The sequence below is a fragment of the Ziziphus jujuba genome, chromosome 4 (assembly GCF_031755915.1).
Source record: "Ziziphus jujuba cultivar Dongzao chromosome 4, ASM3175591v1".
NCBI classification, from domain to species: domain Eukaryota; kingdom Viridiplantae; phylum Streptophyta; class Magnoliopsida; order Rosales; family Rhamnaceae; genus Ziziphus; species Ziziphus jujuba.
Window position 1 is genome coordinate 27,937,873 of NC_083382.1, and position 14,404 is coordinate 27,952,276.

Sequence of the window (14,404 nt, forward strand, 5' to 3'; positions counted from 1 at the left end):
TTTGAATTAATTTTTTAAATACTTTTTACCCTAAAGATTATAATGATAATCACTAAAAACATGTTATCGTGTACTTGTCACAATGATATTATTGCAAATGCAAAGTCAAGAGCCAAGGAATCTGAGACACGGAAAGCATTGCTATTTTGTAACGTGGAATTAATGCAAATATATTATATATACAAAAATACTATTACGGGAAAAAGTAGTAAATTATTCAAGTTATTGTATAGTTGTAGATCATGTAAATCATGTATATTTGACGATTTTAAATAATTATCATCCATGATTTTAAACGGTTATTGTCTATAATTTCAAATAGCTATCACCACATTATATATTTCAACTTTGCTTACATTTCAAATAGCTATCACCACATTATATAGGTTTCAACTTTGCTTATAATAATAATTCTAATTATACATATATAAAAATTTGGAGGAATGATAGAAAGAGAAAAAGACATTTGACTGTGCACTAAACCGGATCGTGTACAATTGAATATGGTGAGCCGCCCTACTAATGATCATCCACTTATAATTCTAAAGACAAAAAAGAGATATAAACAGATATTACACCTTCAGAAAACAAAGAGGAAAAAGAAAAAATAAAATTACTGAGAATATGTTAATAATATATAACACTTTTGAGTCTTTGACAGCTTAATTATTTTATATCTTTTATTTATTTTTTTTGGTTCTCAGTGAATGAAATAAGGCAGATATTTGGCAAGTTTAATTCCCCCATAATTAGTTACTATAGGTATCTCAGCAACCAAAAAAAATAAAATAAAATAGTTACCATAGGTAAAGATGTCATGGAATGTGCATGTTTTATTTTTTTGAAAAAAACAAAAATGTGCATGTTTAAATTGTCCATACATATAACACTTTCTCTAGAGAAAGGCTGAGTAAGGTCGACAAAAGCAGTGAAGACACAATCTTTGGAATGATTAGCAGCAGGAAAATATGTAGAGGGTCGGTTGAATGTTTCTCGTTTTGACTGGTCAATTGTAAATAAATACATGTTACATGGGAAACAGCTTCGTTTCATTATTTGCCTTTTTATTTTTTTAATTTTTTCCCTACTAATAGAAAAATGAAGATGTTTAGCAAAAATGATAAAATATAGGCATGGATGATCCCATAGAGGAAGAGCATATATATCCAATTTGCATATGATCATATTAATGTTCGACTCCACTTGAACTAACAAGAGAGGCACACGGGGAAGAACTTAGATTTGTTTAATAAATAAACTACTCTCATAATGCAGTTATGATAGATTTCTATGATAATTAGAGGGTTTTTAAAATAATTTTATTATTTTCACTATTAATGATGATCATTAATTTATGTGATAAGATTTAATTAGAACATTTACTTTTATTTTTTTATATTAAAATTTTGAAAGTTAATTTTTTAATAATAACTATTTAAATTACCATTTGATATATATGTTTTACTGATGATAGTTTAACAATTGTGATAAATAGCATTTTCTTTTATAAATAGGAAAACAAAACATATTTATTTAATTTTTAGTAAGATGAGACAAGGCATATATTTTAAATTGTTAATAAAATAAGTTGGGATGAGATTTGAAATAGGTGATTGGCTTAAAGGGTATAAATGGTTTGTGACTTCCATCTACCTCCTGATTAAAAAGAATAAATAAATAATAAATATGCTTCATCTACCTATCACATGATTTCCTCCCACATATGTAACTTAATAACTAAAATTGAAATTGTTTTTGCAAATAATAATAATAATAATAATAATAATAATAATAATAATAATAATAGAATATTATTAATCACTACCAGAAGTTTATAATTTTTGAAGTTTTTAGAAAGTTTATTTTTTGCACAAATAAAATATAAGTATTTCATTAAATATATTTATAAATTTTAAAATTTCAGCTTTTGACAAATTAAGATACTAATAAAAGAGATTTCATACAGAAACCACCAACTCAACCTGATGTGATTCCAACTCTCTCCCCCACGCTGTCTCTCTCTCTCTGTCTTTCTCTCTCTCTCTCTCTCTCTCTCTCTATATATATATATATATATATCCTCGTATAAAAGGGCAAAAAAAACAGGCAGACTGGCAGAGATGCTGAAAACGCCTAAATATAAGGATGAAACTCTATAGAGCATGCATGAAACTGGACATGTTTTATATTAAATAAAGAATAGAGGCATGCTTCATGAATTTTTCTCTATCCTCCAATGGCTTTTGGACAAACAAACATAGCTTAACACAAATTAGGAAAGCTTTGAAGCGTTAAATAAATCTAGAGGTAAAGAATTCCCAGCTAACACAAACACTTTTTACATATGGAAAACTATATACCTGAAATTACCAGATAGTTTCTTAAGTTTGTGACTTGGGACACGTCCAATAATGATTGGCTGGATTAAAGTTTTTCTTTATTTGCTGTTTTCCAATATTATATAATAAACCCCATATCTATGTATATGTATTATTATATATTATTGGGAAAAAAGCAAGTTTGTATAATAGAATTGTTACCTGAGCAGCAAAATGACAGTGGCCAGCTTTCTGAATAGATAGAGAAAACAAACAGCAAATATAAGAAAATGACAGCAGAAAAGGATAATGACATCAGGTAGATATGGTAGCCTAGCTAGCTAGCCTCCACAATCCGGATCTACAGGGCACTCAAGCTCAAGAACCCCATTGGTTTCTCTGCGCTTTTTGTCTTAGAAAGCTAAAACCAAACAGAATAGAGGGTATGAAATGGGTGGGAGTGGTCATGTTCTGACATAGTTGGGGATATGGCCATGGGGTGGCATGGCATGTTATTGTAGTGACATCACACATAATTATAAGAATATGAAAGATGTATATATATATATATATATATAACCAGTCTCTTATTTACATAAGGCTTTTTCTTTTCTTTTTTTTCATTTGATTATCCTATAACATATAATCAAAGATCTTCTGTATAAATATTTATCTAAAATTCATAGATTAGGGATCGATTGATATATATATATATATATATATATTATATTTATTGAATGTTATCAGAAAATACATATTAAATGCCTAAACACTTTAAGCGCTACTATTAGCATTTATAGGAAATTAAACATCCAATAGGAAGCATTTATAAGAAATTAACATCCTATGTAAACTGTTTGACGTGGCTCAAAGATGTTTTCTATATGTATAGATGGTGAAAACTAATTGAACAGGTTGAAGAAAAATTGGCTTTTTACTTTTCGCCCCACCTGGTTGTTTGTCTTCTTCACAAGAAGCCACTTGCTCATTTAAGTTGACAAATTACAAAGTAAAAAACAATTTGCATATAATATATTTTCTATTTATATTCTTTTTATGAAGAGCAACAACCCCATTTGTTTTTATATTTTAGATTGTTTATTACTTTTTTTTTTTTTTCCTCCAAATGAACTTTCTTGCTGTTTAGACGCATGATTCACATAAACATATTATTGTTTAATATATTTTCAAGTCATATATATACAGCAGCTAGTCCTCTATGCTAAATTAGAGCTGTACTAATTCTAATAGCAGAATCAAGCATACGTGTTAAGCTTTCATTCTTCCTCATCTTGTTCCTCTCTCTCTCTCTCTCTCTCTCTCTCACACACACACACACACACACACCCAACCCCAGAACACCTCATGGGAACAGAAGAATGTAGCAGCAGTGAATCTGGGTGGACGATGTATATTGCTTCTCCAGTGGAAGAAGATGATGCAGAATGCAGTAGTTATGGTGATGACAATGATGCCAAGAGCAAGAAGCGCGTTACCTATCAAACTTATGCTGCAAATGAAGAAGATTTTGGCAGCGATGATTCAATGGCTTCTGATGCATCATCTGGTCCTAGTTATCAGCAATATTACCATGGACGCTCTCACTGTAAAGAAAGTCATGGCAAGAAGGATAAGAAGCAGTCTACAAACAAGAACAACACAAACAAGAAAGAGAAGAAAAGTAGTGGTGAAAAGAACACCAAAAGAAAATGAATTAAAATCCGGTCCTGTGTGTAACAGTTCATTTTGACAAACATGTTAAAAAGGAGAGCAACAAAGAAAGATGCAAAAATGTACAATTAAAATATAAAGTGTATGTTCTTCTTCCTCTGCATATTCATATATTCCCTGAAGAATGAAAACATATTGCTTCAAGTAAATTTTTTTTTTTTCCCTTCTTTGGTTCTCTTCACCAAAATGACATTATATGTTGAAGCTTCATTGTCCATGACTTTATTTTTGTTGTTAGGTTCTTGTTTTTCCAAATCATCTCACTTCTCTGAACAATTAAAATAACTCATGCTTTCAGAATATAAGAGAAACATCAACAAACAAATCAACAATAAGAAATTTAATTTTAGGTTTTGTTAATATAGACACTCTGCTAAGTTCATAACCTTAGTAATGATGAAGAAGATAAACAACATATGAACTTAGGTGATTAGTGATGTATATTACCCAGAGAAGTACAGTTTCCAAAAGGTCTCCGTAGAAAAAATTAAATTTGCATTTTAATTATAAAAGATGCAAGAAAATAAAATTCTTCCCCAGTATTATTTTTCTTATGTTGATGTGTTGATAATAATCCATGAAGCAACAGGTGTATGTTGTGCTGTAAAGAAGAAAGATGAGCATAGAAAGACAAATGCCAACTATGAGGAGCAACAAAAAGACTAAAAATTTTAAAGTTAGTGAACAGAACATTATTGGGGTGGCTTGTAATTATATCCTGATATCCTGCAATGAGGGTATGCAAATGCAACAGCGAGGCAAAGACAAGTATGTGGTTGTATTTTCAAGTTTAAACAACATATAGTGCACCACATGCATGTCAAAAAAAAAAAAATAAATAAAAAATCTAACTTTTAATGCCAATCAAATCAAATATATATATATATATATATATTCAGAAAAATATTAACAATATTCTGCTCATAATACGAACAGAGGAATAAACAAAAAGATAAGATAGGTATTAGCATGCTTTATGGTACAAAACAGAAATGTAACCTTGCATAGAAAGAGCCTCAGCAATTGACCTCAATCATTCTACAATCTTAATTGCCAAGATTCATCTAGGTTCTCTGCATGTAGAGAAAGTTATAAAGTCTGACTTGTACAGGTGGACGTCCTCTATATTAGATTTGTCTTATATTCTCGCAGTTATGGTTTTATTCTATTTTAGTGTTCTCTCAAGAGGAATATATAATGCATATAATAATATATGACTCACTCCTTTCTAGATACTTAGATACTGCTCTTAGTATATGACAAGTAGAAGAATAATGGCTGTACTTCTAGAAGTAAAATAGAACTAACCCAGATGTGATGAGATATGCAGTAATTTTAAGATGGAAGTAAGAAAATCTGTGTGTCAGCCATTTGAGTCTGGAGAGCACAGCATCATCATCATCCTGACTGGTGTAATTCAACTGCAAGAAGTTTTTTTTAACTCCTTGGTGCTTTCAGTGGGGATCCAAACAGAGCATCAAACATGTTTGTCGACCTGCTATCGATTTTCTACGCTAAACAAAAAACTGATCCTGAACGTACCCACCAAAAGGGTTTTCTTTTCCCCACTAAAAGCCAATGAGAGTTCGGTGACATGCTGTGATTGGCGTCAATTAAAGTGTATTTGACATTTCTAAGATTTGACAGGCATAGTACAATTCCATAGAAAAGTTCAACAAACTATTCAGGCTAATCTAAAGGCCTACAGCACATTTTCCATGTCTTTGGTAGATTATTCGATTCATATAATTAGACCAAAGAAGATGATTACATGAATAACAATCCGACAATCTGAATTTAAGACATTTGATGGGACCGTCGTACAAGTTCGGCCAGCTTTTGTTAAAATTTTAATTTTTTTTTTTTTTTAATTTATCTCGTTCTCTTATCCAACCTGGTTGTCAGACACACAAAGTTTTAATAAATTTATATTGACAACCATAAAGTTTTAGTAAATTTATATTGTCATAGTTTAAATTTTTGAAATTATTAATAATTTAAAATAGTATAATTGGCCATTCTTTTTTCGTCTTCACAATAAACGATGTGAATTTATAACTTTTATGTTTCAATTAGATACCAATTGCTTGGATGCGTTTGAAAGCTTCAAGATAATTTGCAGGGAAAAAAAAAAAAAAAAACTTTCTAGATTTTCTTTTGTGTCTCCGTAACAAATGGTCCATTTATTGATGGGTTAATGATGGAAATTGTAGCAATGTGTGGTGGATTCACAATCCATTTTCTTGATTTGATTTAATAGTTTAAGTTTTCCCAATTAATGATAATTTTATATTGTCAAACTTAGTGTACTTTTTATCCGTTACCTACACAATTTTAATCCTCTATAGACTGCTTTAGTTTCCCCAACTTCCTTAAGGTTCATTCACCATCTGTGGATTCTTCAATTTTTTACTTTTTTTTTTTCCCCCCAACTGCAACCTCAATAGCTCTTCCACTTTCCCTTCATCTTATTAATTTGCCAAAAGAAAGAGGCAAAAAAATAAACATAAAAAAATAAAAAAAAATCATTTTCTAGTTGTGGGATGCTAGATGTCATTGTTAGAAGGTATATAAAGAAGAAAAGTGGAAACTAAAAACAAAAAACAGAGGAAGAGTACAGAAATAGATTTTGAAAATGAAAAGAGGGTCAACAAACACTTGCTAGAAAAAAAGAACTGGAAGAAGTAAAAAATTAAATTAAATTAATAAACTTTGACAGATGATGCATTCTGGTATTTAAAAAATATGAGAATTGATAAAAAGTATATTCTTAACAATGTTTGACAGCTAGCTTTTTATCATCGGTCTCTGGTTGTAAAAGAGAGCAAGAGAAGTAAAACATTAAACTTTTAACAAAACAAACTTGCCAGCTGGCATATTTTGGTTGGACGGTCACACAGGCTGACGTGGTGTGACCGTCAATTCCAACTTCTTCTGCAAGCATAGAGTGATGGATACTCAGCAACAAGGACCCATCAATTGGGCCAAAAATTATGTTTAGCAACAATAATCAAACACTAGACAAGTAGAAAACCGCACCAAACAAATAAAATTAAAAAGAGTTTTTTTCATGATAATTTCCATCTTCAAATGTTACATTGTACAGCACCACACCCCAACACAAAATAACAAAGATCTTCCAAAACCATAAATGGGGCATTTGACTGAATCAATATAACCCTAAAAGCAAATGGCAGTACAAAAAGCAAGAGATCAGCTAAAGCACAATCAAAACAAGCAAAACTAGGATAAACTCTATCAATCAAGGGAAATCTGAAAAATTTATTTCTTATAAATTTTCACCAAGTCGAATTGGCTGTAAGATCTGCCAGCATCAAGTCTTGGTGCAGAAATTATTAGGAGAAAGGAGAGGTTCGATTAAGTAGAATGCTGGGAAAACAGATTTAGTCCTTTAACTGTTTAGCAATCTTGAACCACTCAGTGTGGAAAGATCCTTCTACATCAATTCTTTCATATGTATGGGCACCAAAGTAATCTCTTTGAGCTTGGACCAGATTAGCAGGCAATCTTGCCCTTCTGTAAGTGTCAAAATAAGCAAGACTGGATGACATACCGGGGGTGCTAATACCTGAGTTTATAGCAAGGCATACAACTCTTCGCCAGGCAGACTGCCGGTCGATGATCTCCTTTGCAAATTCTACGTCCACAAGAAGGTTTGCAAGATCAGGATTTCTATCATATGCCTTCTTGATTCTGTCAAGGAAAATGGCTCTAATGATGCAACCTCCCTTCCAAATCCTAGCCAATTCTCCCAACTTTAAGTCCCACCCTTTCTCAATGCTCTTAGCACGGATCAGATTCATCCCTTGTGCATAACTACATATCTTGGATGCATAAAGAGCCTGCCTCACATCATCGATCAATTTTGCCTTGTCAACCTCCTGGTCAGCTAAGATATCACCAAAGCCACCAGATTTGAAGACTTTGGCAGCTTCAACTCTTTCCTCCTTTAAGCCGCTAAGGAATCTTGCATCCAAAGAAGATGCAATTGTAGGAGCTGCAACTGACAGTTCAGCAGCCTGTTGTACAGTCCATTTACCAGTACCCTTCATGCCAGTTTTGTCCAGAACTTTGTCAACCAAATACCCATCGCCCTTGTCATCCTTAATTCCAAAAATATCTCCAGTGATCTCAATCAAGAAGCTAAGAAGTTCCCCCTTGTTCCATTCAGAGAAAACATTTTGCAGTTCCTCATTTGACAACTTTCCAACTGATTTGAGAACATCATAAGCCTCTGCTATCAACTGCATATCACCATATTCAATCCCATTGTGAACCATCTTAACAAAGTTACCAGAGCCTCCTTTGCCAATATAAGTCACACAGGGGCCACTGTCAACTTGTGCTGCCACCTTTAGAAGAATGTCTTCAATGTATTTATAAGCCTCAAAGGATCCACCAGGCATCAAAGAGGGTCCATTTCGAGCACCCTCTTCACCACCTGAAACTCCCATTCCAAGGTAAAGAAGACCCAATTCAGCCGTGGCTTTCGCTCTCCTCTCAGTGTTTTCATACCACTCATTACCACCATCAATTATACAGTCCCCTTTCTCCAAGTAAGCAGAGAGGGTCTTTATAGTTTGGTCAACAGGAGCCCCGGCCTTGACAAGCATGATTACAACCCTAGGTTTCTGAATTGAATTGACAAAAGATTCAGGATCATGGAAGCCAAATACAGGAAGATTACCCTCCTGCTTAGCTCGCTCAACAGTCTCATCAACTTTGGAGGTAGTTCTATTATATACGGAAATGGGGAATCCTTTTTCTGCAATGTTGAGGGCCAAATTCTGGCCCATGACAGCCAAACCAGCAAGGCCTATTCTCGTAGGTTTTGAGGGTGCTGCCATCTTTCTCCCTGCGCAACATTAAGCATCGTTAATGTGACCAAATTCAAATACCGTAATAAAAGAGCCATAACCTTATTAGGGTGACACAACTAATTAATTTCTTTAAGAATAAAACTTAAGATGTTATATGAGAAAGCAATACAGAAGTTAATAACGATTCATAGAAGAACGGTATTCCAATTCCCATATCAAAACATTCCATACATTTTGAACATCAGCATTGTGTCAAAAATGTCAAACAGATTAAACATTAACTAAGCCTATTAAATTTAGAAAAAGTGGTAACTTCCAGGATTTTTACTAAAAGTAACCATCTAAAATACAGAGATGATCCTTCAGGTTAAATCAATTACACAATTTCCCTGATTTTAAGCCGACCTATCACGGTCATACTAAAAATTTAAAATGAAAACATCAGACTAAGATTCTGTTAAAAGAATCAGAAGGAAATGACTAGACTTTTAAACAAGAAATTGATTCAACATGATTAGATCTTACATGTCTCAGACTTATCAACCTAAAGTAACGAATGCAACGAAAGCATGAATCCAACATTTCTTTTTCTGTTTTTTTGGTTAATATGAATCCAACATATTTGTAACAATACAAAGTGTACATGTTGAATCGAAATTTTCAAAACCAGATTAAGCAGCAATATTATACGCAAATATGAACACCCAAATAAAATAACAAAAATAAAAAAACAATAAAAAAAAAATTACGAAAGCAAGTGATATAAGTGATATCTTTACAACTAGCAATATATAAAAATCCAAACTCAGATCAGCAAATCAAGTCCCGGAACGCCAAATGCTTAAACTTGTATACCCACAAATATGGGCCGGGGTGGGGGAAGGAAACTTTATAAACACAAAAGTTCAAAATTTTAATTTTGTCATAGAATCAAATATGCTTTATTTCCATTTTACTATTTCTTTGGCAAACACCTACAGCATGACAATATATGAAACATCGAAGAACCCAGAAAGCAAAAGTATCAAAATCTAACCTGAAAGTTCTCTTTTCCGATGAACTTGTTAAGAAAATGAAGCAAAAAGCCAGGAAATCAGAGATCTGGGTGCCACAGAGGAAAAAAAGGATTTTTTTTTTTTGAAAAAAAAAGCGAAAAGGATAAAAAAAGATTCCAAAAAAAAAAAAAAAACAAACGAATATCGCTCACCAATTACCAAAAACAATTTGGGGACTTTAAAACCTTTAAAGCGGGTCAAAGTTGGCAACAGCTTTGGTAGGTGGAGGTGGCCAAGCCGTCGATGAAGATTGATGGGGTTAGGTGGTGAATCCCTTACCATTATTATACTCAGCACTGTACGCCTTCATATTTGCCATGTAATACTATATGGGCCCACACCATTCTGATGACCTGGACTTTTTCTTGTTTTTTCCTCTCTTTCTTTTGTTCATTTTCTCCCCCATAAGACTTTCTTAATTCTGACTAATCTCTATTTTTTACCTAAATTGACTACTATCTTTTTTGTTTTTTGGTAAAAGTAAAATTAAACTAATGTTAGATGGATACTAACTCTTACTACTTTCTTTAAAAAAGAACAAAAAAAATGCTTTCTTGCTTGTCAAAAAGCATAAGCATAAGAAAATGTCAAACTCTTGCTTAAAATTTCTTTTGCATATATAAATTGCAGTACTCTTATGAAAAACTATGAAGAATATATGTAAGGATTGAATTCTTGAATATTTGTGAGGCATTGATATTGGACAACCTAAAACCTTGCTTGGGTTCTTGGCCGCCCTCTCTCTTTACCCAAAAAAAAAAAAAACAAAAAAAAAAAAAAAACAAAAACAAGAAAGAAAAGCAAAAACACAAACAAGGGCAACTTGGCAGGGTAGGTGGAGCACACAAAAGCATAAAATGTGGTTTGAAAATAATTTTTAATGAAGCGTAGCATCTATTGCTTTATTGCATTCTACTCAACCTCATCAAGTCACAATCTAGTCACAATCTGGGTGCCATTTCAAAACTACCCTTTCTCGTTTCACTTTATTTTTGGAAACTCTCTCATATTCTATTACAAACATCATCCCACATAATCATATTTTGAGTTCCATCCACCCAAATAATTCAAGTTCTTTCCTTCTTATCAAGCTAATATGGAAAGTCTATGCCAGCGAGCAGCAATTACAATCTTTTAGCTTGTCTGAAACATTAATATTGATAAACTTTACATGTTAGCATTAGGATGCGTCAAGAACACTGATATATGAAACAGAAGCAAAGCAAGTTCGGAGAAAATATGATAGTTACAAACAATCATCAAACAATGCAATCAGAAAAAAACTGTTGTGCAGACCAAGAACTTAAAACCAAATAATTCATTGTCATGTGTACATTACTCAATGTCAGTTGTTTACAATCCATAATTGAGATCAACGGAGAGAACATTGAAAGAAGAATTATCAGACACCATTTCCACCAAAAAAATATATATCAATGAGCTTCGCTCAAAGGATTTTTAAGGGTCTAAAACGTGTGAGAATGCATAAAACATGATGAATGCTTGCCGGGAACTTGTTTTCTGCACTACCTGATCAATGAGAAACAGTAAAATGTAGTTGTCTATAAGCCAAAATTGCACATCTGCACGAATTCCATATCATTGTCGACATATTTAGTCCAGAGATTCTTGTACTGGTTCATGGCGATATCAAGCCACGGTTTCATATTTCCATTGTAATGAATGACAGCAGCATTGTTAATTTCATCCATGCTAATACCGGGATTGTACCCGAGCCCAAGTACATGCCAAGATTTGTCCAATGACTTTGTTGTCGAGTAGAAGGTGATCAGGCCAGCCGGAAGAGTTCCCAGTTTCCACAACATCTGGTCGTTATTCTGATCACAAATTCATGAAATAAGAACATTTACATGCTATTTGATAACAAAACATATTAGTAACAAATTAGTAACTTACATACAGCAGTTACAAACCCAAACCTAATGACACTTTCTTTTTTCTATTTTTCTAGTAAGAAAAATAACTTTAATATGCTAATTAGACAATATATCTATTTTATTATTAACCAAGCATAAACAACTTTGAACACAAAAGATGGTATACTTACCAAGTTCTGCCAGTAATGGTATTGCTCTGTACATTTCTCACGCCTCCAAGCATCAAGATCAAATATATTCATCCCAAAAGCCCAAGCACAAGACTTGGGGTTGAACCTCTCCCTGATTAACGGATGCGAGAAATTCAAGTACTGGACATATCGATGGAAGGAACCGAAACAGGTTTCAACAGCCCCATTTACCTTCCCATCCAGATCAATCGTCCACAACCCTGTCAAGTCTTTCTGAACAACAACATCATCATCCAAGAACAGAATCTTGTGCAATTTGGGATACATCTCTGGCAAATAGAATCGAAGGTGATTCAACATCGACAAGTACTTGGGGTTCTTAAATTTCATGCTGTGTGGATCCTTGGTTGCATTCTCTGCCTGATTCTCAAAGTAAAACTTCTGCAGATTTGCTAACTCAAGTTGCCTTAATACTGGAACATAAGATGAATTCAAGAAAGGATAATCCTCCACTGCCTTCAACTCGATATGGGCACCCCCTTCCACTGGTCTCATCCTGAACCAAACCTTCATTGCTGCAATATTCATCCTATCCGTAACAACATGGAAGACATGTTTCCACGGTTCTACAGCATTCTTCACCACAGATCTCACCACCACAGATACAGCAATTACGTTGTCTGAAAAAATAGCATAGTGATACAAACTTGGATCTTCAAACTCAGACTTTGGCTCCTCCTCCCTATACTTCTCCGGATGCGAAATTCTTTCTTCCACAAGCCTCATAGCCAGACAATGCAAACTTTTTGGAATCGATCTTGCAGAAATCAAGCTTGCCAATGCACCATTCTTCTTTGCCTTTACAAGCAACTCATTAACTGCAAAAATGGTGTCCTTCAACTTCTGAATCTTCAGCTGATTATCATAATTCTCCTTTGATTCCACAATCATCAACCTTGCAATTTTCACCTTATCTTTCACTTCCTTCTCAAACTGCCTTAAAACATCCTCATCAACAGGATCATCTGATTCAAACAAAGACGCCCTGTAACTCGGTTTCATCTGAAGATCCGAGAAATTCCTAGCTAAATCATCGAACATCTTTAACTGTCTAGAGATCTCAAGCTTAAGCTTCCTCGCATAAGCGGCATAAGCATTCACCAAGGTTATATGATCATTTGCTTGCTTATATATCAAATCTAATCGGGTTTTTAGAGGGTCAGATTTCAAAGCCAGAAAAGTTCTATGCACGTATGCATTCCCGGTGGTCGGAAGTGTCTGTAATTCCAAAAAGCAATAAATTTGTCATGAAGGATTTTCGTTCAATTATGAAAAAAATTACGATGTGGGTTCTGTTAGAATGTCAAAATATTCAAATGGGTTTCGATCCAATTTGCTCAAATTTTCATCCTGGTCTACCTTATCACAAATAGAAACAAAAACTACAAAAAGAATAGGATTAGACGAGTACTTACAGAGTCATGGTGCGGAGTGGTTGGGTTAGTAGTAAGGAGAACAGAGAGCGTGGCAAAGAAGAGAAGGGAGAACATAGCGGAGACGAAGATCCGGTACGAAAAGAAGCTCCGGAGACCAAGGCCACCGAAAACTGAACCTCCCCCGCCTCGGCTTCCACGGACGGCGACCGCCATTGGAGCGAGCAAAAAGAAACAACCTTTCCTGAGCTCCAACCAATAATAATAGCAATAATCTAATATATCAAAGAAATCAAGAAGGATGGTTGTGCTTTTTCAGTGAGAGATTTTTTTGGGTTTTCGAAGAAGAGTAAGAAGGAGCAAAGTGACAGAGAAAGCTCATAAAAAAGCTATGATGGAAGTGGGTTAGATCTGAGATTGGCTAGTTAGTGTGGACGAAATCATAATGGAGGAAGGATCCAATCCGCGTCGGTAGTGACCAATGACACTCTTTTTCTCTGTATTTTTTTTTTTTTTCCATTGTATATTTTATATATATACATAATTTATATATAAAAAATATAGTTGTTGATGCATAGAAAATTCTGATCGTCGGAGCTGTAGTGCAACATGGTAGCGTTGGGTCAATTTTGCATTCAAGTAGCGGTCTATTGAGGAAAGATTGACACTTGGCTCTCTCCAACTCCAACTCCCGATGCCGATTAAATTTTTGGCCACGTTACTTTTTTAATAATAATAACAATCTTTACTTTATCAAGAAAATTAATAATGATAATAATAATAATAATAATAATATCATCTTTACTATTATATATATATAAGGTGGAATTTTATATGAAAATAAGAAAAAAAAAAAAAACTGAATACGTTTTTATTTTTTTGTTTTTTAATGAATTGAATACTTTAAGATTTGGAATCGCCTATTGTTTAAAAAAAAAAAAAGAAAGAAAGAAATCCCCTATTTCAATATAAAAACTTAAAACAAAAATAATAATTT

At 33.5% G+C, this 14,404-nt stretch overlaps 3 protein-coding genes across 3 annotated transcripts; 1 reads left to right on the forward strand and 2 right to left on the reverse strand.

Moving 5' to 3' along the window:
- Positions 1 to 2,997: 2,997 nt before the first annotated feature.
- On the forward strand, positions 2,998 to 4,802 carry LOC107406678 (protein SOB FIVE-LIKE 4). The gene has a single exon (XM_016013849.4). The coding sequence runs from the start codon at positions 3,684 to 3,686 to the stop codon at positions 4,029 to 4,031; it is 348 nt and encodes a 115-aa protein (XP_015869335.2). The 5' UTR covers positions 2,998 to 3,683; the 3' UTR covers positions 4,032 to 4,802.
- A 2,294-nt stretch (positions 4,803 to 7,096) lies between these two features.
- Positions 7,097 to 10,086, reverse strand: LOC107406679 (6-phosphogluconate dehydrogenase, decarboxylating 1). Its single transcript, XM_048471963.2, has 2 exons — positions 9,927 to 10,086; positions 7,097 to 8,925 (listed from the first exon to the last, which is right to left on the reverse strand). Exon 2 carries the CDS (start codon positions 8,915 to 8,917, stop codon positions 7,454 to 7,456), a length of 1,464 nt encoding a protein of 487 aa, XP_048327920.2. The 5' UTR covers positions 8,918 to 8,925; positions 9,927 to 10,086; the 3' UTR covers positions 7,097 to 7,453.
- A 1,162-nt stretch (positions 10,087 to 11,248) lies between these two features.
- On the reverse strand, positions 11,249 to 13,999 carry LOC107409338 (probable galacturonosyltransferase 9). The gene is made up of 3 exons (XM_016016773.4): positions 13,450 to 13,999; positions 12,014 to 13,252; positions 11,249 to 11,783 (listed from the first exon to the last, which is right to left on the reverse strand). The coding sequence occupies exons 1-3, from the start codon at positions 13,621 to 13,623 to the stop codon at positions 11,508 to 11,510; spliced, it is 1,689 nt and encodes a 562-aa protein (XP_015872259.1). The 5' UTR covers positions 13,624 to 13,999; the 3' UTR covers positions 11,249 to 11,507.
- Between the last annotated feature and the right edge of the window lie 405 nt (positions 14,000 to 14,404).

Excerpts from the sequence above, each read along its gene's own strand:
- LOC107406678 (XM_016013849.4), top strand. The coding sequence starts at position 3,684 with ATGGGAACAGAAGAATGTAGCAGCAGTGAATCTGGGTGGACGATGTAT.
- LOC107406679 (XM_048471963.2), bottom strand. The coding sequence starts at position 8,917 with ATGGCAGCACCCTCAAAACCTACGAGAATAGGCCTTGCTGGTTTGGCT.
- LOC107409338 (XM_016016773.4), bottom strand. The coding sequence starts at position 13,623 with ATGGCGGTCGCCGTCCGTGGAAGCCGAGGCGGGGGAGGTTCAGTTTTC. Across the intron at positions 13,253-13,449 it reads CCACTCCGCACCATGACTCT|ACACTTCCGACCACCGGGAA; the intron begins GTAAGTACTCGT and ends TTGGAATTACAG. Across the intron at positions 11,784-12,013 it reads ACCATTACTGGCAGAACTTG|AATAACGACCAGATGTTGTG; the intron begins GTAAGTATACCA and ends ATTTGTGATCAG.